A 24,526-nucleotide genomic window follows, 5' to 3' on the forward strand; every position below is an offset into this window, starting at 1 on the left:
TCTGTTGTGCAGCAGAATTAGGATGTAAAGAACAAGCAGATATCTTGTATTATAACACATGCCAGGTTGAGGTCCCTATCAAAAATGCCAGCAAAACCTTTTTTTATTTTTTGCTACAGGCATCAATCTGCAAAAAATTAACAGGATGCAGGTAAAGCCAGGACAAGATTGATAACAAGGGTTTTGGCCCTAGTAATTCAAGAATGGCTCACCTTAGCAATCATGAAATCCTTGCAATGTGAGGCAACCTCAAGTATGGTAAATTGCTTTTCAGAATTTAGAGAATTTTCCCACAGGAGATGCCATCTGTAAGCTCCAGGTTTGCTTTACATGCTTTTGTTTGTATTATCTCTGCTGAGGGAGATATTTTTCAATCTTGCATTGTAGGCAAAGAGACAGCATGAAAAACCTGTTAGGCTTAAAGTGCTCCGGGGAAAAAAAGAACTGAGAGTTCTCTCAAAATACATATTTATATGGAAAATATTTGTAACAGTGGACTGGTAGCTGTTGTATGTATGGAGAAGATTCAGTGTGGCTCTGTTAATTAGGCTTAATCCAGGGACACCTTCAAGAGGTGTTTGCATGAGCTTATATAACTGCACCTACACAATTATGTTAGAGCATGGGTTACTTGGGAGGGGGTGTTTTGCACTAAAAATTGGTTGGTACTGAGCCATGAACAGCTGGCCCTTGCTGGAGGTTTGTATCCCCTGTGAAGAAGGTAGAAGAGTTCTGCTGCTTTGATTTTCTTCTGGATAACTGAGAGAGCGTGGGGAGCAGAAGTAGCTGGCCCATCTTGTTTTATGCATATGCCACCTTCTGCCCGTTTACGGTCCTTCCAAACTTCTACCCATCAAAAGGGCCACGTAGCATGAAGTACTTCTGCAGCTTGAGGAGAAAGCATGTGCTAATGTGGTAATTCACGAATCACCAGGTGTTTTCCTTTCATTCGTGCCAGTGTAATTAATTTCTGAATTTGCTTGTATGCAAGTTTTCAGGTTCCTTTCATTTATACTCAGCTGTGGTTTTGATTATGGTTGACACAAATTATTTCTCAAACATAACAGGATGGAAAATGCTACTTCTCATTATTATAATCATTTAATTCAGTGAGTTGTAAATAATGAAGGCAGCCTCCTGGAAGTGACTGAAGTTGCATAGTTAGCAGCTTTATGGATCAGGTGGAGCTTCACATATTGGGACAGGCATATTTTTGGCCATGAAATTTGTTTATTTGCTATTTAATGTTGCTATTTATTGAATACTATTTAATTTAATATTATTTAATTTAATATTATTTAATTTATATAATTATACAATTTATTTAATATTGCTATTGCCATTTATTTGCTATTCAGTACCTCTGAATAGCAAACTTAATAATATTAGTAGTATTACAGAATCACAGAAATATTTAGTTTGGAAGGAACCTTTGTAGATCCCTTATCCAAGCTCCTGCTTTAAGCAGGGCTATATTTAAAGCTGCGTCAGGTTACTCGGTATTATTGAGTTGACTCCTAGAAATCTTCCACAGTGGAGATCCCATTACTTCTGGGCAACTTACTCTGGTGCTTAACTGCTCATGTGGTGAAGAGGCTCTTCCCTCCATCCAGCTATAACCTTGCTTAATGCAACTTGCATCTGCCCCTGCTTGCTCTTCTGTTCTTCATCTCAGAGAAGACGGCTCCATCTTCTCTGCAAACCCCTTTTAGGCAGTGGAGGGCTGCAGTCAGGCTCCCCTTGGCCTTCTCTTTCCAGGCTGAGCAGAACTTGCTCTCAGCCTCTTCCCACACATGATATGCTTCAGACCTGGTGCCCCTCTACAGGATTCCTTCCCATTTGTCAAATATTGTCTTGTTTTGGGAGTAGAGGGCAAAACTGGACACAATACTCCAGATTTCACCTCACAAGTGATGATTAGAGGAAGAGAATCCCTTCCCTTTACCATTTGGTTATGCTCTTGCCATTGCAGCCCAGTGTGTGACTCACCTTCATTAACACAAGGGCACACTATCCTTTGTGTTATCCCTTGTGATCCCTTGTAAATCTACTGTCCACATCTTTTTCTACAGAACTGTAATCTAGCCAGAGTCTTCAACCGGCACCAATCAATTGGATGGCTCCATTCAGAGTACAAGACTTAGCTCCTGCTGACAAATTTCACAAAGTTCCTGTTGGCCTACTCCTTCAGCTTGTTCAGGTCCCTCTGAACTGAGCCTTGCCTTCTGCAGTATTGATCATTCCTCCCAATCTCATGGGATTCTCATAAATTCTGTTAGTATATTATAAAATTATGAAAATTAAATAACAAAAATTGTGCCCAATATGAGGAATTACCTGAGTTTGTACTGTTATTACACATTCTCAGAACTAAACGATGCTGATATAAATGAATAAATTGTTTAAGTTTTTTTTTTTGAGGCTGGTCTGCTTTCATTCCCAAGATGCATGTTAATTCCTGAAAGTATGGATTTTTGTGCTGAATTAAAAGTCTTGGTAGTGTTGAGAAACTTCAGAAGGGGAACCTTTGGCAAAAGTCTACAAATCTTTTTAATGTAAATGGCAAGCGAAGAACTCCTCTAAATCACACAATTAGATTTGGTTCAGTTACATTTCATTGATTTTGTGGAGAGAACCTGAGACACACTTCAAGTATTTCTGTTAGTAAACCAAGGTAATTTAAAACACACGAGGTCAGCAAGTAAGAAAACACAAGAATATTTGACAACACAAGATAATGCATGCTAAGTGTGGTGGCAAACACTATGTATAAAATGCAAAGTTTTCAGAGCGTGAGGAGTTATCTCTGAATTCCCATTTGGTGAAACACAACTGCAATGAATATTTATCGCCACCTTATTTAGCAGTATGAACAAAAGGAACTGTTATAAATAAACAAATAACACTATGGCAGTTTCACTGCTGTTATCTTGACATTCTGTTCTGAAGTCAATCAAACTGAAAGACAAAGCAATCAGGGAAAAGACCAATTCAAACATCCAAATTACAGTTTCTATTTTTGTGTTAACTACCGTCATCACTGATTTGTCCAAGACTTGCTAGTGTGAGGAAGCTGTCGGTGAAATTTGACAGGTGTCAGCATGGCATTTGCATGCTTCTAGAATGAAAGGCAGGTTTTAAATGTCAATTTACATGACTTGTTTTAAGGTTCCCTTAGCATATTAGTGAAACTTGGAAGTGATTTAAAGAGGAGGGTAAAACAAAGTAGAGTAACATAAGTTTAAGTGGCTGCAATTAAAGAGTCAATAACACGGTGAGGGAAAAAGTCTTTATACCTTCTTGCAATGTCCTCCTGGCTGCTCTTGTGGCAGTACCTCACCTCTAGCCTTTCATGTGCCAAATGAAAGCACCTCTCCGGTGCAGTTGTGCTGATAATAGCAGCTGACTCACTTTCAACCTATTTGTCCTCAGACCTAGTTTGACAGCCGCTTTACTCTTCATAGAGAGCCAAGCAAAACTTTAAATGTGTCACTAACTTGCACAAAACCCTTTGGTGCATATTTAGTAACCCATCTGCTCTGCAAATCTGAACCCAGGTCAGAGATGCACTGAGCACTTTGACTCAGTCCAACTACTATACGTATGACTGCAAAGTGTTTGCAAGATTGGTATATGGATACAAGGCAGGATGCACATTGACTAGACAAGCTCAGAGGCTTGTTCCCCTAGCTGAAAAGGCTGGAGAAGGTACATTTCCAGAAACTTTTCTTCAGGGCCTCTACTGGCTGTCATCTTCTGAACTGTGGTGTGGGCAGTAGAAACCATTTAATATAGGTTTGTGCTTGTCAGGGATGGGGGGATAGATAACTGGAAAATTACATTGTAGTTGCAGGTCGGTCTACTTAATTCTGTTGGTATAATTCATTATGCACTTCAGGATAATCTTCTTCACCAGCATTCACTCGCTGCATGAAGGAGACAAGCCTTTCACCCTGACTATGCAAGTGTTTCCCCATGTAAGACAGATAAGCTTTCAGCCCCTTAAGCGTGCATCGTGTCTGCCCATGTATCACTAAAAAGTAAATCCTCAGTACTCCAGCAAAGCTCCATACCCTGGCATTCAGCTGGAAGGCGGCTACCCTCCAAAACCCTGCTGGACAAGAAAAGTGTGCTCATAACCAACTGTCTCATTGGAGTCATGTAAATAATCACGCTGGCTTTAATGCGAGTGTCAAACCAAGACACTGTGGCTGTGGTCAGTGATCTTGAAAGATGAGTAAAATGGGACAGAGAAAAAACAGAGCTTTAAATCCCAAATGCCAGTTAGTTGTACACTATTTTCTCTGCATAGCCAGCACATCAAGACTCATTTCTTCTGTATTACAAGTTCTGGTAGAATGCAAAGTCCACATGCATCGCGGTACTGGCCATGAGAGCGATCACTGCTTGGCAACTGTGACTTCAAATGTCCTTCTAAATGAGTTTTCTAAAACCATATATATTACACAGTCATATCACGTGGATATGTTATGCTAGAAAGGCTTTGTCCCAACCTTGCCTTTTATACAAGAAGCTCTGTTTTAGGATCTTACTTACTGCTTTGGAGAAGGAGAATGAATCAAACCCTTTTTTATATGACATGGTGTTACAGCTCAAAATAAACAGGCCACGCTTATTAGCTTTCTTTGGACTTGGGACTGAAGTGCAGGTTGGAATGAAGGAGATGCTTTGCCTTTGGGAGAGAAAATAAGGCAAGTTCAAGAGGTCTTTGAGTGCTGATTTTTTTTGCTTTTAAGAGTTTTTAGGACCAATTTGTAATGTGACAGCAACGTGTTCCCTCATAAATCATCAGCTCTGTTCTCTGTGGAGAACCTTCAGTGTTCAGTGTTCTGTTCAGAGACAGCTTCCTTCCCTTACCATAAGCTTTCTTTATTCAGTGTCAATGTTGAGTAGTTTTTCCAGACTTATAGAAGCTTCTCCAAAAGGGCATATTCTAAAAGCCAGGAAGCAACTTCCTAATACAACTTAACACCTCCACAGATCCTACTTCCAAATTAATCATCTGTTCTGGGGGCAGCAGATGGAAAATAATATTCCTCAGTACATGGCTCTAATGAGAACTGGAGGACCCGTGTTGACTGCTGAGTCTACAAGAAGCCCTGTGAAGTTTTTGGACTGAATAAAGATGGAACATTGACATTTACTGCAAGCAGAAGAAATTCCCCCCTTTCCCTTCTTCCCCTCACACCCTTGGCTCTGATGTTTTGGACCTTTGAGAAAGACTGGCCAAACTATTTTGGCCTCTTAGGTCTTGCTCTCTTTCTTTCTCACATGTACCTTTCCCCTCCTGATGTTCTCACCGACTTTTTTTAGGCTTGTCTGGTGGAGAAGTAAAACTTATTCTTCAGCAATAGCACTGAGGCATAAGCTACTGATAGAGCTAGACAATAACAATGTACTAATTTCTCTTAAAATAGATCAACCCTCTTTCTAAATCTCTTCATTAACTACGTTCTCACCAATCTCCCTTCCTCCCTGGTCAGAAGCATAATGCTTCTAAGGCTTCCCGCTGTCCCCTTTTTTTCCTGCACTTCCCCCTAGCGCAGGCTGCTCCCGCTATAAGCTGTCTCTTCAATAAGAGCATTTTTATTTTTGGTGTGGCAGGAACTTCATCCCGACCTAGTTCATGCAGTGTACTTTTGCTTCTTTTTTCCTTGGACTATTTGTTGCTGTAGCTTATCACATGTGCTCTGCTCCCCTTCTGCTCCAGCTTCAAAGCACTCCAGATTTTTTTGATTTGCCTCTCCTACGGCTCCAAGACTCTGAGTGATACAGAGAACCTCCTACAGCCAGAAAGCAACTGTGATTTTTAGCAATGATGTTTGCTATAACTATTTAAAGCACACTTAAGAAGATACATAATAAGTAGGTTTGAGGAAAGTGGTAGCAATCCACCCACTACCTTCCTTTTAGCTAACCCTTTAATTAAATATTAAAGATATGGTTCTCAGGAAGATTTAAAATAACCCACTGACAGAAAAAAAAAGAGACAGGTTGAAAAACAGCAGAGAAAGAAATATTCCCTCTCCCCTCACCCCAGGATTTACCACACCTTCACGTTGCTTTTAACAGCATTTTACTGTGCAGACGAGGGCAGAGCTTTTCAGAAGGGAAATAACAAACCCCATGCTTTCCAGCACTATATGTCCCTCTACATGTTTTCAGGAACTCCCACTAGGGATTGCAAATTATTCGATGCCAAACTAAACATACCAGTTTTCTCTTTCCTAACAGATAGCAAAAAGTGTTCATAAAAAGGAGTAACTACGTGATTTGAAATGCTGTCCCTCTCTCAAAGGATACATTCTGCTGCTGGATGCACTAAAGTGACAGCCTGAGAGGGAAAGTATATACACACTGAATTGCAGCATTGTCTCAGAGCATACAACAGGGTAGGATAAATCACAGCAAGATCTGTGCATTTATGGTAAAAAGCATTTCGTCATAACCGAGATAAGGCACACCAGGAAGGTATCAGAAATGGTCTCAGGCGAAAGAAGAGACGGAGGAAGGAGATGAGGGAAAAGCGTGAGAAACTAGCTATGTTCACAAGACTGAGTGGCTCTGACCTGAATAGCTGTTTCGCTGCAAGCTGAACATTTTTCTCTTCATCTAGCTGACAAACAACTAGATGGGCAAAGCAGATAAACCGAGCAGTGTTCGTACCACTGCTGTGTGAAAATCTGCTCCGCTACTTCTTCATTTGTGCTCTGGTTCCTTCGTTCTTCATTACTCTTAGGTCTTCTCTGTTGTGTGTTGTTGTAAATCAAACTCTAAACCCCTGACCTGTCTGCATGGTCTCCAAACATCTAGAAACTGGTCAGCCACTTTGATGTAGTCTTGACTTAGAGAGATAATGGAAAGTGTTTTCAAGCACACGCTTTTTCCCCCACCAAATTAGATTCTTACAAATGGCACTGTCCTGCTTGCAATTAACATACTGCTACAACAGATACATGTATAGGATTTCACAGTAGGAAATCTATGTCTTTGAACACAAAAGTTGGCCAAAATGATGGAATCCTTGAGGCAACGAAAACGATACTGGTGATTTTATTCAGCATGTGTCCAATACGATTTTCCATTTGGAATCCACATTTTTTTAATGCTTTCCTTATACCATTTAAACATTACCTTCAGCTTTTATGGAGTCTCTTAGAAAGTTTTTCCATTTGTTTACCAGAAAACTTAAATCTTAATGATTAAATAATAGGACATTTATATACATCAGTGGGTTTTCTCAGATACTGGGCTCTAAGTACATACAATGTCTATTGAGTAAAAAGAGAAAAGAAAAATCCAGTCATGCAAATCATCTTACAAACCATGTTTCATTTGCTTTGAAAATTTTTTTACTCTGTTACTGGCATATCATTTCAAAATTAAGCAGATAATTTTTTAAGGTTGCTTTGTCCGTTTCCACTTGTTTGTTTTGCCGTTTTGAAGAACTGAGGGGCCACATGCGACTGCAGAAGGTACTGGCAGGGTAATAATGCTTCTGCTACCACCAACCACTTCAAGCCCTGGCATGGATGTGTTTAAAAAAACCACCTAACCTTCAGCTAACTGCACTGGTTTATTTCTGAACAGCACATCACAATATCAGCATAGATAGCACATTGTAACCGGTTGGGTGATTCCACTTAATAATTTGTCAACACTAGGACCTTTCATCATTTTAATTCCGGTTTCATTTATGAATTAAAGGTCATATATAGAGCACAAATGAGGTCTAAATTTAGTCACAGCAGACCACAGTTCCACATAAAGACAAATCTTCAAGTTATGTTGACCTGCTAGGAGACAAAGATAAACAGCACAGCAAACATGTACCTGCAATGCACTGCTTCCCTATTAAATATTAACTGTTTCATTTACATTTAAATGAACTGAGCAGTAATGGATAGACTTTCCAGTACTGCTGTTTGGTGCTGCTGTCATGGAAAGAAGCTGAAGACAATGTGGGCTGTATGGGGGCAAATGATGCAATCTCAACATCCGCTCAAGTGACTTCAATGACGACCATTCTCCAGTCTTGAAATATAATCCTAAACAGCATCTCTTTTTTCCTCTCCCTCTGTAAACACATCTGTTCATAAATAACTTAGATGTCTCCTTGACATTCATGGTATGTAACTGAAGCTGAAGTAGAAAAGGATGGGCGGTGTACAGCACTGAGGAGATGTCACAGTACTTTTGTTCAGCATTTTTGTCAAGTGCAGGTTGCTGACATCAGCCATCAGAGACGGGCGGAGTGACCCACCCATACTTTTCATGGGTCTTCACCAAACTCTTAAATGTTGCTTCAGCTTCCTTTCGACTGAACGACTTTTTTGATTTGCCAGCTTTTCTGCAGATACGGCCCTGCACCAAACAAAAAAAAAGAAAACCTTCATTAAGCATGTGAATATATGTAGCTGGAAACCGCAGCTTAAGTTTTCAACACCTCCAGCCACCAGGTATTCCCTTGCAGATACCAGAAAGCACTGTTCCCAAACTGAGGCGGACAAAGATGCTATCAGAGATGATTAAAAATGGTAACGGAGTAAGGGGAAAAAAAAAAAAAAACACAGACAGACAGACATCTGGACAGACAGAGATGGGCTGCTTCTCCGCTGTGAACCCCTGTGCTGGCAGGCTGCCCCGCATGCAGCAGCACCCCACTGCTGCCCCTGGGCTCGCTGTTCTTCTCACACCTGCTCAAACCAATGCAGGGATGTCTGCCTTGCAGTGCTTTGCGTGCAAACCCTCACACATACTACCTCATGAGGTCAGAGGGGCAGCCCTAAGCAGGCAGGGACCCTTTGCAATGCGGGGCCCCGTGGCCCTTCCCAGCCACAGGAGAGGAAGGGGCTCGCCTGGTGCTAAAGGAGAACAGCACTACAAAATACATCCTTCCCACCAAGCACGCCTCATTTTTCTTCCTCTCCTCTGAACTGTCAGAAATGAATAGCCCTGGCACATCCTAAAAGCACCTCAAAACATGCTTGCTTCCAACCTGCATAAGAAAAATCTAGCTTGTTTACTACCCCCTTGTGACAAGCTGGCTTGACAATACATGAAAATATACGCACCTAAATATATCGCACCTCTATTACTTTGCCATTAAATATTACCTCCAAACGAACATCAGTATATAATTTCAAATCCTCACTTGGCAACATAGACATTTAGTGAGTTATTAATAGCCCACCTTAGTTTGCACATTGGTCCATGTCAATTACCACGTAACAGAAGACACAAGGAAGAAATACAGATGCAGACTTATTCCATTCTGCAGCACTAATACTCCTTACAGTATTTCTGCCTATTAGGTTTGCCATAAAACAGACGTTCAATAAAATTACGAGTGCAATAACTTTTGTAACTTTTTGATAGACTGCACTTTGTTGTAGTAAACGGTATTTCATGAGCAGACACCACAGTACCATGTTACTACTATTAAGAACCAAGTTAGCACCTTCTGATTTTTTGCACTCTTTTGCTCAAAAGGATGCATCAGGTCACACTTTTTGCTTCCTGTATTTTGATGCCAATTTGGAATTCAAAATGAAAATTGTCATTCTTAATTACATGCAACATTTAATCCTGAGAAAATAATTTGCTATGTGGAGAAAAAAATAAAAAAGGGAAAAACAACAAACTCTGTCCTCAGAGTAACAAAGTTATTTTTACACAGTAAAATGAGTAAGATTCCCCTGCAGTGTGGACAAATCATCTCATTGTAGAAAGCTGTCACAATATTGCACAGATATGCTTTTGTGTTCAGCACCACTATTATTGTAACAAAACTAGACATGGGACATAAAAAAGCTGGGTTTTATTCCTATTTTAAAAAGTCCCCTTTCTGTGTGGTTTGACTTCTCTTTCAGAGAATTTAAGATTAAGAGTGGCCTTTAATTCCACGCTCCATTTATTCGAGCCGCCCTTGGTTTTCTCAAAAATAGCTATTTTATCTTGTGACGCCTTTTCTCCCTTTTCTTCCTATTCCCCACTTATAAACTGTGAGCATATTTTCAGCATAATTTCTCTTTAAATATTCTTGTACTAGACTTGTTGTCTTGAACAGTAAGACAACTTCGCTATCCCCATACTAATCTGGCAATTAGTATTTCACAAATAAGGATGGTCTGAAGGGTACTCATTTGACCCTGAAAAGAAGTTTTCTTAGAAAGTGATCCTTTTAAATTTTGATGAAATGAATAATTAAATAAAACTTGGTAACATATTCAAAATCTCCAATGAGTGCTACTTCTAATGTTGCTTGTTCCTGGAAAATTGCTGTTCCTGTTGGGTGCTGCACACAAACTGCATCCCCATTGAATAATTAAATTCTATATCCTGCAATAGTATTCCTGTTATTACAAAGCATGTTTTCTATTTTCTTCCTAGTCCATGCTTCTGTTGGAAGCATACTTAGAGAAATATAGGAAAAGATAAAGCAAAGTGCAACAGAAGATGAAATCAGCACAGGAAATTACATCCTCAAATTTCACCAATGGAATACTTTTGAATGTAAATATAAATATAAACCTGCTCTACTACTTAGTTTATGGACTAGGTCCATTTGCCATCTCTTGTCTTACATACAAGATTTTTTGGCTTTTATACCTTTCTGAATTGTCTGCATAACACCTAGCACAGGATGATCTATGTCTTCCTCAGTTTTATCAAAATATTAATACTTCTCTGTACCTAGATATAGGATCCTTGCATTCAGAACAGCTACCACTCACATTCAGTGTCTTGCTGCTTTGGAATAAGGAAAGAAAGAATTCTTTGGTGTTAGAATAACACAGTGAATATCATACCACCCAAAATGTTACTGGAGTTACAACAGATGGAGCATTGCTCCAAGAATTTGTTCTCATACTTATTAGCAATGTAACAGGTACCATATGCAGATTGTATATAAACTGTGCCATCAAAGACCACCTAATTCTACGAGATGCGGTCTACTTATTTCTATATATTTATACAGGAACTGTAAGTGGTATTGCTAGCACTGTCTCTTATTAACCAATACCCTGCCAGGTGTTTATAATTTGGATAAAATTTAACCTTGTGGATTGAAAGTCTCCATTTCTGGTGCCTCAAATTAATTGAGATAAAAAGAAGGAAGGATGAAATTTCAGTCAAAACAATTCAGGTGATTTCAAGTCAACACTATAGTGACATCAACTGTGCTAACAAATTATAGCTTTTTGCAATTCTCACAAAACTATTCCCGAGTTTAACCTAAAATGGCATTCTGTGCAGTTATAAAAGAGTGTAAAACAACCATTTTAATGGGTGCTGTTACCAGCCATGACTAGAGTTTGTTTTCAGACTGCTACTAATACATATAGTCATTCTAACTCTGGTCAGGAGACCACGAGCTGCTGTATATTGTAAATATGAAAAATATGGTAAATACAGTATGCAAATACAGTGCTGGCCATAGGTTAATTGCACACAACTACATATTGACCAATTTCCAAACCATTCATGTCACTACTGTCATGGCAAGACACACAGAACATTTGCACACCAATGTTTTGATGTGTCCAGCACCAAATCAAGAAAAGGCATCAAACCGGTATCTGAACAAGACGAGCGCATTCCACAAAAGATTTAAAACAACAGAGAAAACCCAAGAAATCCTTTCATAAAGATATTAATTTTGACTTTAGCTCTGAGTAGTCGCACCATGAGCTTATTTAAATGCTTGCAATACTTTCAGACATGCATAGGGAGCTTTTCATAAAGGGATAACTGAAAACCTAATTAAAATAAAGAATTGAAGAGAACATTTCAGATTTTGCCATCTGCTGTAACTTCATGTGCTTACCAAGATATAATTTTAACAAGCTAGAAACATATGAAAGGTGGAAGTAATGACACAGCATCCAACTGGTTTACACAGCCATGCTGAAATGCAGGAGGCCATGTGCTGCACTGAGCCTCTTTATAACTTCTGCTCCTACAGTGCCTAGTTTTGAATGTCACCCGTCTACACTTTGCCCAAACTCATGAATTTTGTGACTAAACAGCTGGTAAGGTTCCAGTCTATAAGCTGGTAACTGCCAGGTGCTGCAGGCCACCTTCTCGGGACCCTGGCCATACTGAGGGACTGCTCCCTCCATCCATATTCAGCAAAAGACCTGAGGTAGGCCTCACATATGGCTTGGCAACCAGATTTAGAGACCAACATGGGCAAATCTTGGAGCTTTTCTACTTCTCAGTGATGCTGCGGTAGCCTCCGTGTTTTCGACAGCCATCAACTCCTCAGCACGTCCTCTCCTCGAGAACACAGTCTGACACCGACACGCATCCATCCTCAGCAATATTGAACTCAACATCAAATAGCTCAGCACCGTTATCAGGAACGTGCTGCATCTTTCCTTATCCGACAACATCATTTCACAAAGTGGTCTGCAGACATATTTAAGTCCTGTACAGAGATGCCGAAAATGAAGCCTGAAGCTCTTTAGCCCTGGAACCTACCTCAAGCATCTATCTGCCCACATCTTGCCTTTGTGCCACGACAAACAGTCCTTGTGTTTCTTACTTCTCGGGATGGGCTCAAGGGGATTCCCTTGGCAGCGATGAAGGGATTTATCTCTCTCATCAAACCAGTTATGGTAGCTCCTAGATCAAAACCCAACAGCTCTGGCACAGTGCACAGAGCCAGGTGTTCTTCCACCTCATATCACTTTCGGTGCTATCTGAAAGGACAGAACTACAGGCTGGTGACCGGCCCCTCACAGGATCATACTATGACAGAGCTGGTGGCTGCAAGGGACCTCTGGAGGTCTCCAGGTCCCTCTCCAGTTACTTGGAGCTGGATGGCCAACACAGGTCAGTGCAGCTGTGGCACTGCGCAGCCAGCTCCTGAATCCTTCAAGGATGGAGGTTTCACTCCATCCTGCCCTGATGCAGGTCCCGGTGTTACTGGGCCCCAGATTTTCAGAGATTCTTCATATGCAGCCCTCAGCCCTTATATAAATGAGGTTATTCTGAAAACGCCCTAAACCCCTGTGCTACACGTCCCTGAGGTGCCACAGCAAACACTTCAGGCACATCCAGACTTTTTTTTTTTCTGGCCTGGTTAACAAGAAGTTTATTCACCACAAACAGTACACGCCTAATAGACTCAGAAGCAGACAGGCCTTCATATTGTTAGCACCAGTCTTATCACAAACACCTCAGCCCTGCTCAGCCCTTCATTAATCCTGGATACGGCAAATAACTCATGACTAGTCTTCCAGGGTGAAACCATACCTGCCTTCTGCACATGGGGCTAAACATGGTCTGTGTGTTCAAGTCAGCACAAGGGTGCATGGGCAAAATTTAATTTTCTCCCTTCACCTCCTGAAGGGCTGTGCCATGCCACAGCTTTTCCATGCCCAGAAAGAAGCAGGCTGTAGTGACCTACTTCTAGGTAAATGTTGAGAGACAGAAAATGAGCAGAGGTTTAGACAAGTACTCAAAAGGCTGTAGGAAGTTACTGTGCCTCACAGTGCATCTGTGGTGATCCCTCCAAGGACAGGAACGATGTGCCCACATCCCAGGTCTGTTGTCTCACTGTTGTTCACAGACAATGCAAAAACACAAGTTTTTCAGAGAGCTGAAGCACAGCGTGAGGCTCTGGCAGGTAACGTGTTCCACTGATGTGCCTGTGACTAATGGCCTTGGGCCTCAACTGTGCAAAGCCACATATTGTGCAAACACAGTCAAGTCTTTTCAGATAAGTAACAGAAGAATACAACGCTCAGGTCTGAATCAGACCTATTCTAGAATAATTAAGCAAGTTCTCAGAGAAAAACATTTCTGCTGGCTTTAGAGAAGCATTCAAAAGCAAAAAAATGCTAAAGTGAGTTACTGTCACATTCTCAGAGCCATGACTGCAGTGTGCCGTAACATCATTGTTAAGAATGCAATATACACACTTATATGGGTTTATATATATGTGTATATGGGGTTTATTTTTTTTTCTTTATATACTGATGAGGCACAGTTAATTGTCTCAGAAACTGCATAACATTTATACCGCACGGTGGATAAGTACTACCTATAGGTAAAAAAAAAGCAGTACTGAAAATGATGCAGATAAATATTGTTAATGTCGCAGTATAAGTGAATTAAAAATGTACCGTTTTCCCTCAAACGTGTAATTTCCGAAGCAGTATCTCCTTGTCTTTTTTAATCTCCTTTTTATGAATAATCCATACGAAGAAGTGGAAACTCAGCAAGTTCCAGCTTTAAAGCATTCTGTAAACTGCTCCTTTTGGGAATGTGACTGTTCTTTGACAAGGAAAAAGAATTGTGTGTTCCAGCTGAGTAATTATTAACACTCACTTGTCTGGTGCAAGTAGTTTTTAATCAATGTGAGAACACCTACAGCCCTAATCCCTGTTGGACTGCTACAGAGCACTGTGCCGCTCCTCCCTGTCTTTCCCTGAAGCCAGCACAGTCAGCAGCATGGTTTCAGTACAGCTGAGGGTTAAAAAACTTTGTTTGTGCATCTTAGGGATGCGACAAACTCCTTCAGCAAAAGAACAAGAAAACCTTGACATCCTACCACATTTGTGGAACATGCCTCCAGCCACAAAGTCACAATGTAAGCAGAATCAGGCTAATGGTGGGCTTCCGTTAAGAGAAAGCCCTGCCATCACACGGTACCTGCTAGACTAGATGGAGAAGGGTCATTTTCTATGTCAGTTTTCTGCTGAGCTCCCTGTGCTGTCAGGTACAAGCACAGTTACTGAGTGTCTGGTCCAAGCGACAAAGCTGGAACCGTGACAGCCCCTCTTTGGATTAGCCCACAACATGAAACATAAGTTACCCAAGTTGAACGCTGCCACGGCTGCAAAGCAAAGCAACTTGAAACAGAGCAAGGCAAAGCAAAGCAAAGCGTCCTTTATGACAGGTGCTACAGACAAGGGAAACACAACCCAGGCAGCAATGTCTATCTCCACATTTCCCAAAGTTTCACCACACCAAAAAATAAAATTAAAATTAAAATAAAATAACTTTAAAATTTAAAAAGTAAAAATCTGGCTACCCGTGGGAAAATTTAACTGATATAAGACAAAGTTCGGCAGGCTCAGTGCCACAAGCTGGTGTGCTTTTTCTTCTGCTATTTATGCAAACGTGCCCATCTCTTGACTGTGATATGTTTCATACTGATGCACATGGACATCTTAGTCATAGAGCTCCCTTTCTTAAAGCACTTGCTTTAAGCATGTATCCTCATATCACCTTTGAAAAAAAAAAAAGATTATCTGTACTTCACAAGTGGAAAAGAAGACTACAGAGAAGATATATGACTTGCCCATGGCTGCACCCAAAGTCAGCAGCAAACCCTGGATGCTAGGTTTGTATCACCACTCCTCCGCTTAAGTGCTATAATTAGGAATTGAAATTACTAGCTTTTTTTTTTTCCCCACATAACTATAAAACACTTCAATCCTGAGTATGTTTTATAGAAATACTTAATTTTGTCAAAATAATAGAAACTTTGACATTTATAGAAATGTATAGAAAATTTGACAAAATTAATTAACATCAATTTCCTCTTCTTTGTGATGCTTTTTTTTTTTTTATGGGCACACATTCAAGAAATAAGCTCTAAATTTCTTACTGCAACTGTCATCTTGTTACCATTTATAACACAAACCTAGAAACAGGAGAAACATCTAGTCGTTCTACAGCTCATAAAACCTAACTATGAGAAACATCTGAGCTCCAGGCTATTTCACAATGCAGGCTTACTCTTCCTTCCTCACGTTTATTTTCACTTGTCTTTGCATACAGATTTGGGATTGTTACTGATTTGTAACTCTACCAAGGAGTCACTGCAGAAGCCCTGAGGCTTCTGAAGAGCCCGTGCAGAAGAGAGTGAAATCAATGAGGATCCTCAATTTTAACAACACTCGCAAAATCATATAGTAGATAAAAAAAGCATTTTCCAAGGGCTGACTCTGCATGTGCAGGAGGAAGGCATGTGGCACGCATCCATCAGACACAGCTGAATACAAGCATGCACCGCTCCTCAGCTTGGTTTTGAACTGGAATGGGGCAAACTAGACTGGCACCTTGACCCTATTTCAGGACAGGAACCACTGGGGTATCTTAAGTATGGTGCCTGCTTACCTGCTTTGTGCACACCAATAAACAACACAAATTTATGTTCATCAGAACATGCACCTTTCTCCCTAACTTACGCTTTTATGCAGTGTCCCATGCAGCTTGTCCTGTAACTCCCCAAACCTATTCAATTACCACCATTTTGAGCCAGAGTTAAAGACTGCCGTGAGGAGCATTCAGCACCCTCTAGAAACAAGTCTGCAGCATATGGCTGAACCAGGTGTCAGGGTAGCCCTGAGCCTCACACTTCTCAATAGTACGACGGTACTCAACAGAAACCTGGCATTCAATTTACAAGTCAGACGACTGGAGCCCGCACGCGTTAAATTTAACATGTATTTTGAGCCATTCAGACAGCATAATCACTACAGCCTCTGAAGTTCTCCCTGTTTAACTGCGGAGTAATTGCACCTGGCAATCCTTCCATCCTCACATCCCCCCCGGTGCCTAATGTCAGCGTTACCTTTCTTGACAATTGCAGAAGATAATTTGTAAACTGGAAACTGAATGTGAAGGACTGAATATGTCAAGGAAAGATATTCAGTCTCTCATCAGCCCAAAGCAGCTGAGACAGGAAAAAAGAAATGCTGCTACTATTAAGTCATTTAACCAACGTCCCACTTTGTGGCAACAGATGCCCACCCAGGGGACATGCCTTGGATCTCGCCTGACAATAAGACTCCCACTGTATGAGGACCAGAACTGTTGTGGAGTTACAGATCTTTGATCTGGAAGTCTCCGGTCATGCATGGAAATCGCTGGGCACTCTGTAGATGCTGGGAAATCTGCATATTTTCAAGCCTAGCCTGTATAATGAAGAGTAAATCTTCCTCACAACAGAAAGTAGGTTGCTTTGGTTAATCCTCTATGAGAACACCATGTCACCCCTCGGGGACTAGGCTTTCTGCATTTGAAAAAACATGATTCTTACACAAAGATTTGACAAAATGCACAAATGTTACAGTTCACTCTATTTGAACACTTTCACTGAAGAAAATGAGGCCTTCTACAGCTCAAGGAAGAATTTTACTCTTTTGAGCAAATTCAATTTTGTTATGATCCAAAGAGGCAATTCTTTTAAGTTCTGATTTAGGAGATCAGCCAAGTATTGCAAGGAAGAATTAGTCCCACTTGCCATAAAAGCACATTTTAAGATAAGTAGTTTGTTTCAATTCAGCAGTTTTACTTATTTGTTGACTATGTTAACATTAAGGATGATAGCTGCATGTATTTTAAAAGCTCTAAAATTTTTCCTTTCTACGCTTTCAAGGGGTAAAACGGAGATTATGTTCCTTCTGCTTTTTAAAAGAATTAAAGCAACCTCCTACTTCAACGAGTCGGAATCCCTGTGTCTTCATTCCTCTCAGTAGAATATATTTGCATAATAATAGAGTCTATAGTCAGAACTGCAATATATCAGAGAACACATGAACAATGTTTTTTCCAGCCCATTCATCATTCCCAGCACCTCAACATGGCAAATATGTATGTTCCCGCTTAGACTTCAGCTTGAAAATCTAGATTTCTCAATTGCAATTAAAGAGAAATCTTAGAAGGCCAATATATCTGATTTTTCTCTGTACTAAACAATATTCTTTGTTAGCTCTTAAGCCCAACATTTATACCTTTTCATGGGGAACAAGCCCCACAAAACCTTCTTTGTCTCCTCTGTAATCTTTGTACATGAGTCAATGTGTTTTTAGTCATGGACCTAAAGCAACATTTCTTCCCCTGATAATAACTGGCATCGTTTGCTCAGGCCATAAATCGAAAGCTAAAAGCAAGCCAGATTTATTTTTTAAGGCCCTAACATGGGGGCCTTATGGACCTAAACAATTTAGAGGCCATTGAGTTCTCTATACCTTTCTGCAGCATTTGAGATTAGCTGATTTATTCCTGGCTACAGTCCTCAAACTGAGTATCTGGAGTAGGAAAGCTCATGGATTTGCAGTTAATTTCTGCTATATATAAATGAAAGACCTGCAGCCTGCTGACCTCCGGGACACCATGCAAGGTCCCATCTGCTATCTCCTCACTCATACTTTTGTTTGAAAGGATGAAGAGGGACTAATTTAGTCTATGCTTAACAGCTATGATCTGTATTTCTTTTTCATAAAATAAGCCCATTTCTCCTGTTTCAATCTGCTAGAAGCCAGATGTGATACTAGTATTTTTAAAATGGAAATGCAGATCAGCCTAGTGTTTGTACAAAGCACATCTCTCTTGAAGCAAACAGAGGCTTACACTGAGGTATTTCCAACGTTACAATGCAAGTGACAAAAGCACTATGCACAAATAAAAACCATTTATTTGATTTCACGAAATTTTGCTATAGGCATTAAATCTGAATCACAAAATATGTTTTGACTTTGATTTAAATCATGATATATATAGAATCCCACACCAGCAAGGGTACTCATGACTAGGGGTTCCCCATTCCTACTTTAGTACTTCCTGACAAATACATGTATGTTTTTTCTATTCACAGGAAGGATGAGGGCATATTTTCCTCAACACAAAGAACTTTTTCCATAAGATAATCCGCAGAGTCGTCAGTCACCTGACAGCTACCGCTGGCTGGTAGTCCTGTTCTCAGCCTCCACTGAGAGAATGAGGAACTCATAAAAAGGAGGACAAGGCAGCTACTGATCAGTTGCTAGCCTAGGCCCAAAGTCCTCAAGGCATCATATATATCTGTGTTAGTTGTTCTCAAAAAAAAGTGAGCAATTCATGATATACTATTTCAACAGCACACTTAGATGTATGCTCTTTTAAGCTTCTACTAAGCCAATGTCCAATTGTCCCTCTCTAGAGAGAAGCAACATGGACTTATCTTGTTTTTCCAACTGCCTGCTAACACCACCCATGCTGCGGTATCTTTTTCTTCCAAATATAAAGTGCGAGTGTTTGGTTTAGTGTATTAAGGGACTGAAAATCCTCTTCCACTTCAGAGCAAAGTCTGTTTTTCATTTGGGACCATATCATCTGCCGTGTCTCCGAATGTGGGGCTGTTCCCTCAGAGCCTGATGCGGGCCTCAGCCACATGCATCACAACCAACCTCCCACTTCTTCACCACTCTCATATGACGGGCGCTGCTCCCACTGCCTTCACCCAGCCACTGATGTAGTCAGTGTGATCATGGCAATGGTATTGTTATCAGGAAACCGATGCTTTTTTAAGCCCCCCTCTTAAATACCAAACTGGTAATACGCAGCTTTAAAGCACGCTGCTGCGGGGGCATTGCGCAGAGCAGGCAGATCCCGTAGCCCATGTGAGCAGGTAGACACGGTGGTGCTGAACAGCTGCCTCCAGAACAACAAGCAGCTGACATTCAAATTATTTCCTCAGCATCGCCCCAGGTGAGCATTTCCTCGGGTGAAATCCCAGCTCAGCAGTGGCCGATGGCCACCTCGCCACGGGTGGAAATGGGCCGAGTTTCTGGCCATGATGGTGGAAACCAGTGAGCAGCACGTCACCCCCTCGAAACCAAGGCTGAAGTTGAGATAAGGGCAACACCGAGTTTGTAAAATATGATTCTGGATTCCAGACAGATAAAGAGTCTTAGGCCTTTGATGTACTGAGAATTCCCCTCAAGATACTGACTAGGGCTGTGTGAATAATTGACTTTTTCAGCTGAATAGCTGAAGCAACCAACCAAACAAACCCCAACTTGTTTGTTAATTAACATTTTTTTCTCCCTTGAAAACTGAAAAAAAAAAAAAGAAGGAAAAGCATAGTTTGGGGTTGCTGAATTGTTTCATTCAAACAGAAATTGTCTCTCTTTCATCTAAACTATTTTTTTTCCAGACAAAAGCCATCTAAAAATGCAATACAAAGTTTCTGATAGGAAATAAGGGCATGGATAGAAACACAGAATATTTACTGAGCCAATGGGAGTACCTCTGTATCCCATGATGTAAGACAATTCTCAACCAAGGCCACCTGAGGTGTATTGGTTCCTGCTTGGGGAATTTGGAGAAACACCTATCCTACTTTAAAATCCTGGGAGACATGCCAGAGTCAAAATTCCTGCCCGGGTCTAGGAATTGGGACCTAATGCTTCAAGTAAAATGCTGCAAAGCAGCGGGGAAGTGCCACCTATTAACTTCTTTGTTGCGCACTTAAGTCTTCCTACAATCCTGAATCAGATGTTTCACTTGAGAAGTATCGAAATGAATTATCTCCATTTTTCTGTCGCTCTGCTAAAAGGTCCATGAAAGCCATTGAAAAACGTGAATTTGCCAAGTCTTGATTGCCCCAAAGTGTACTTTCAGTGTTAGCCTCATTAGCTTTTTGATCACTTTGTCAAAAAAATAGAAAAAAGGCTATATATATTCACAGGTCAACAAAATAATATCCCAAGAAGTGCTGCAGTTTCCTCCAAGGAACTAAAACCCAGCACAGATCAGCAACTCAGTAGTTAGCAATGGAAAACAGCACTGATAAGAAACAGTGAATGAAATCAACCACCTTAGTTTTATCATTCAAACTGTCAGAAGGATAAATGTAAGCTGCTGGAAAGTTCAGTCCTGCCTACTCACATCTGCGTTTGTATTACAGACACGCACTCTTGGATGTGTCACAGGCTCAAGTATTTACGATGATTTCATGCTAAATCACCGCCCTATGACTGGGTGACATTTCTCTTGAAGGTCCCCATTCCTCCATGCTCCTGGTGGGACCCACGCTGCAGAGCCGCCTCTGAGGACAGTTCCCCTGGACTGCAGGGTGAGCTGGGCTGCACCCTCCATCAGTTACCATTAATTTTAATTCAGAAATTAAACAATAACCCTGATTTAAGCCACTGCCATTTGTTCAGGAAAAGTCACTGCAGCCAGCGAGGCTACCCACAGCATGACAGAAGTTAGCCAAAACCAGCTCTGCAGCTCAAGGGAAATGCAGTACCCCTACTTCTGACATTTTTGCAGCTGTATTTTCATTTTAAAAAAATATTACAGTCCAAAGCATATTACCTTTAAAACACAAAATGAAATGGGGATCCGGGAGTGCCTGCTGTATTTTGAGCCATATTATGCAATTGAATCAAGATTACATAACCAGAGTGTGATTACAGAAATGTGGCTCCCATTACACAGAGCCTGGCTACGATTACAGAGTGGCAGCCCATTACAGATTACACATCTGTAACGAGAAATTAAATTTATTGTTAATATTACCTATTAACGTTTCAGTTTAGAATGCAAGCACGCAGGCTTTGAAGCGCACATTATAGCTACTTAGCTACTAAGTTACTAGCAGCAATTTGTTTTAGACTTTTATTTTATCCCACAAACATTCTCTTTTTTTATAATTAACATCTTAAACTTCAGGAAGAATGTTATTGAAACTCTTGTATATTACGTGTGCCTACTAATGGTGCACCCATAAACATCCTGTGTTATCAGAAACTACTATTACTTTGTGGAAAAACTCTTAAGGGGATTAGGCAAAAAATACAGGTTAAAAAGCTAAATATTAGTTACTTATCTAATAATTTAGTGGTTTTCTTTACTGAGTCATTTTATGATCTCAGTAAACCTTAACCTAAGCCTTCAACGCTGAATACTGCAGAAATGTGCTGAACTGTTAAAAGAAACAGACAGAATTTAGTATTGTCCTTCTAAATCCTTGTTTAAAATAATGACAAATATAATCACTATAATAAGATGGGTTACCACATTGCATGACGTGTTAAGAGTAGCTACAGAACTTCAGTATACCTCTGCCTTAATGTAAATTAAGATATATTTTTTTTTTGGTAGGTGATTTTTATATCCCAAGGTGACCTAGGGAACTTGACCTATTCCTCTTCAAATGAAACGCAGAGAAAAATACTTCCTGATAAAAACAAAACAAAACAAAACAAAAAAAAGCGGTAGGCCCGAATGAAACAAGGGAGAAGGAAAACACACTTACAAATGAGTCCATTACATAACCAAATTTTCTGTGTTAAGGTAAACTGAGTCTTTACTCCTGCTCACGCAAGCAGTTCCACAGAAGCAAACAGGAGTAACCTTTTCAAACAAATGAATAACATGTTATTATTTACTCCTTTCCCCCATCCTCGCCGAGATAGGAATTTAAGAAGTTACTCAGCATCAGTCAGTGACAGACGAGGAGCTGTGCATGCCCACTGGGCTCAAGGGCATTCATGAAGTGAGCAGCAAAAAACCCACCCCGCCACAGCCATGTGTACACTGCCCACTACAATGACCACGAAGAAGGACGGGTTATGAGTTTCACCAGTAATATTTACCTACTTATTAAAAATGTCTTTATGAAATACTTCTAAGGATATTCTGCAGGAGAGAAAGAAAATACAAATAAAACATGTTGATTCAGCTGGGAAGGAGGCGAGATCCTCTGCTGGGGGAACCAGGAACCTCCTCCAGAGGGGAGAGGAGAGCTGGCCAGATCTGTCCAGCTGCTGTCGCTGCAGAGACACCCCGAACTAGGTGGTCCTTCTGGGCAGGGGCATTTTAGGCTGGCACAACTCCACCACAGCAGCACCAGGTGTGACCTCCGGGGCCACTGCAGAGGACAGCAGTGGACAAAGAGCTGGGGGCAGCAGCTCTGGCATCACGCCCTGCACCAGCGGCCGGACTTCACCGAGGAGGCCAGCAAGCGTGGAGGCCATGAAGCATGAAGGCCAGCAAGTATGGAGGCCAGCAAGCATGGCCAACCAGCCGGAGAAGGGCAGGAGGTGGAGGACTCCAGTCCTGAGCCCCTATAGCTTTGGGACCCCGTGCCTTGTCTCAGTGCCACATGCCAGCGGGCCAAGCAGAGGGGCAGGAGACACACAGGAGGGCATGATGCCTGCCTCTGCTCCTCGCCCCTCCGTGCTGCCCCGCACCTCTGCTATGCTGAGAAGGGCCCCGGGAGCGAAAGATGCTCCCCTTCCTGCCCACCAGCAACACCAGTGCCTCGAGGGGAGCCTCTCGCCTGGTCCCAGCCAAGGTTGGTCCCGCCACCCTTTGGGGTCGCCACCCTTAGGGTTGCGCAGACGCCCGCGCCCCACACGTGCAGTGGGACCCACGTCCCCCCTACCTGCCCCTTGACCAGGCTGGCCGCGAACTGCCTCATGACGGCCTCCACCGTGTAGGCGCTGGACCAGCCGCGGGGGGTGAGCAGCTCCATGCAGATGGCTCCGCCGTCGAGGACGTAGCCGTTCTCCAGGCGCGGGCTCAGCACCCTCATGAAGGGCGGCGAGAAGGGGAAGTTGTCGGGGAAGGTGAGGTTGAGCAGGATGTACTCCGTGTTGGTCTCCTTCATGTCCTGCCACAGCACCGAGTCCTTGTCCACCTGGTGCAGCTTCACGTTCCAGTCGAAGAGGCTCTCGTCCACCAGCTCCACCGAGATGAAGCGGTCGCTCAGCCGGGCGATGTCCTGCAGCTCCTTCATCAGCCGCCGGCTCCGCACCTGCGTGCAGTGCTGCTGCCGGCCCGCGGGTGCCAAAGGGCCGGGCACCGACGGCGGCGCCACCGGCCCGGAGCCGGCGCCGGAGCCGGAGGAGCCGGAGCCCGAGCCGGAGCCGGAGCCGGAGCCGTGCCGGCCGCCCCCATGCTGCTGCTGCTGCTGCTGCTGCTGGGCCGCCTCCTTGCCGGCCGGGGGCTCCTTGGCCGCCTCGCGGGGCTTCTCCCTGCCGCCCGCCTTCTTGTCCTTGCGGCCCCCGGGGCTGCTCTCGCTGCTGCTGCTGCTGCTGCCGCCGGCGGGGGGGGGGCCCTGCGGCTGCGGCTTGTTGCTGCTGTTCTTCTGGCCGCCCCGGCCCCGCAGCGAGGAGCCCTGCTGCCCGCTGCTGCCGCGGTGGTGGTGGTGGTGGTGGTGGTGGTGCTTGGGGTCCTCCGTGTCGCGGCTGTGCAGCCGAATCAGACCGATTTTCCGCAGCAGAGTGGCCATGTTGTGCGCGGCTCCCTTCTCCCTCCTCCCTCTTAATATTTTAATTTTTCTCTCTCTCTCTTTTTTTTTTTTTTTTTTTTCCCCCTTCGCCGAGGGAGGAGGCTCTTTATCCTCGAGGAGCCCCCGCCGGGCTGCCGGTGGCCGCGGGGAGGAGGAGGAGGATGAAGAAGAGGAGGAGGAGGGAAAGGGGGGGAGCACGGCGAGCCCCCGGTGCTGCAGGGGCGGCGGGCAGCGAGGCGCCGGCGCTGCCGCTTCGGGGCGGGGGGGGGGGGGGGGGGGGCGTGCGGCCGCCGCTCCAACGCCGCCCTCCCCTCGCTACGCCGGGGGCATCACCACGGCAAAACGGGCGGAAAAAAATAATTAAAAAAAAAAGATTAAATAAATACAGAGATGTATGAAGCAGAGAAGCGCCACGCACAGCCCGCCGGCGCAGGGCGGGCTCTCCCGCTGCCGCAGATGGCTCCCCCGGCACCTCCC

General features: G+C 42.7%; 1 protein-coding gene across 3 annotated transcripts; it reads right to left on the reverse strand.

Annotated features, from left to right (window-relative positions):
• Positions 1-6,191: 6,191 nt before the first annotated feature.
• On the reverse strand, positions 6,192-24,325 carry UBE2QL1 (ubiquitin conjugating enzyme E2 QL1). 3 transcript variants are annotated; one of them, XM_082752281.1, is made up of 3 exons: positions 23,201-24,325; positions 22,410-22,452; positions 8,258-8,385 (listed from the first exon to the last, which is right to left on the reverse strand). In XM_082752281.1, exons 1-2 carry the CDS (start codon positions 24,047-24,049, stop codon positions 22,429-22,431), a joined length of 873 nt encoding a protein of 290 aa, XP_082608407.1. In that variant the 5' UTR covers positions 24,050-24,325; the 3' UTR covers positions 8,258-8,385; positions 22,410-22,428. The 3 variants fall into 3 exon arrangements, with proteins under 3 accessions (XP_082608406.1, XP_082608407.1, XP_082608408.1); XM_082752282.1 differs by having other exon boundaries at positions 8,370-8,385; positions 22,414-22,452; XM_082752280.1 differs by lacking the exon at positions 22,410-22,452 and having other exon boundaries at positions 6,192-8,385.
• Between the last annotated feature and the right edge of the window lie 201 nt (positions 24,326-24,526).

The sequence above is a fragment of the Aythya marila genome (genome assembly GCF_965140915.1).
Source record: "Aythya marila genome assembly, chromosome: 2".
In the NCBI taxonomy this organism is placed as follows: Eukaryota; Metazoa; Chordata; class Aves; order Anseriformes; family Anatidae; genus Aythya; species Aythya marila.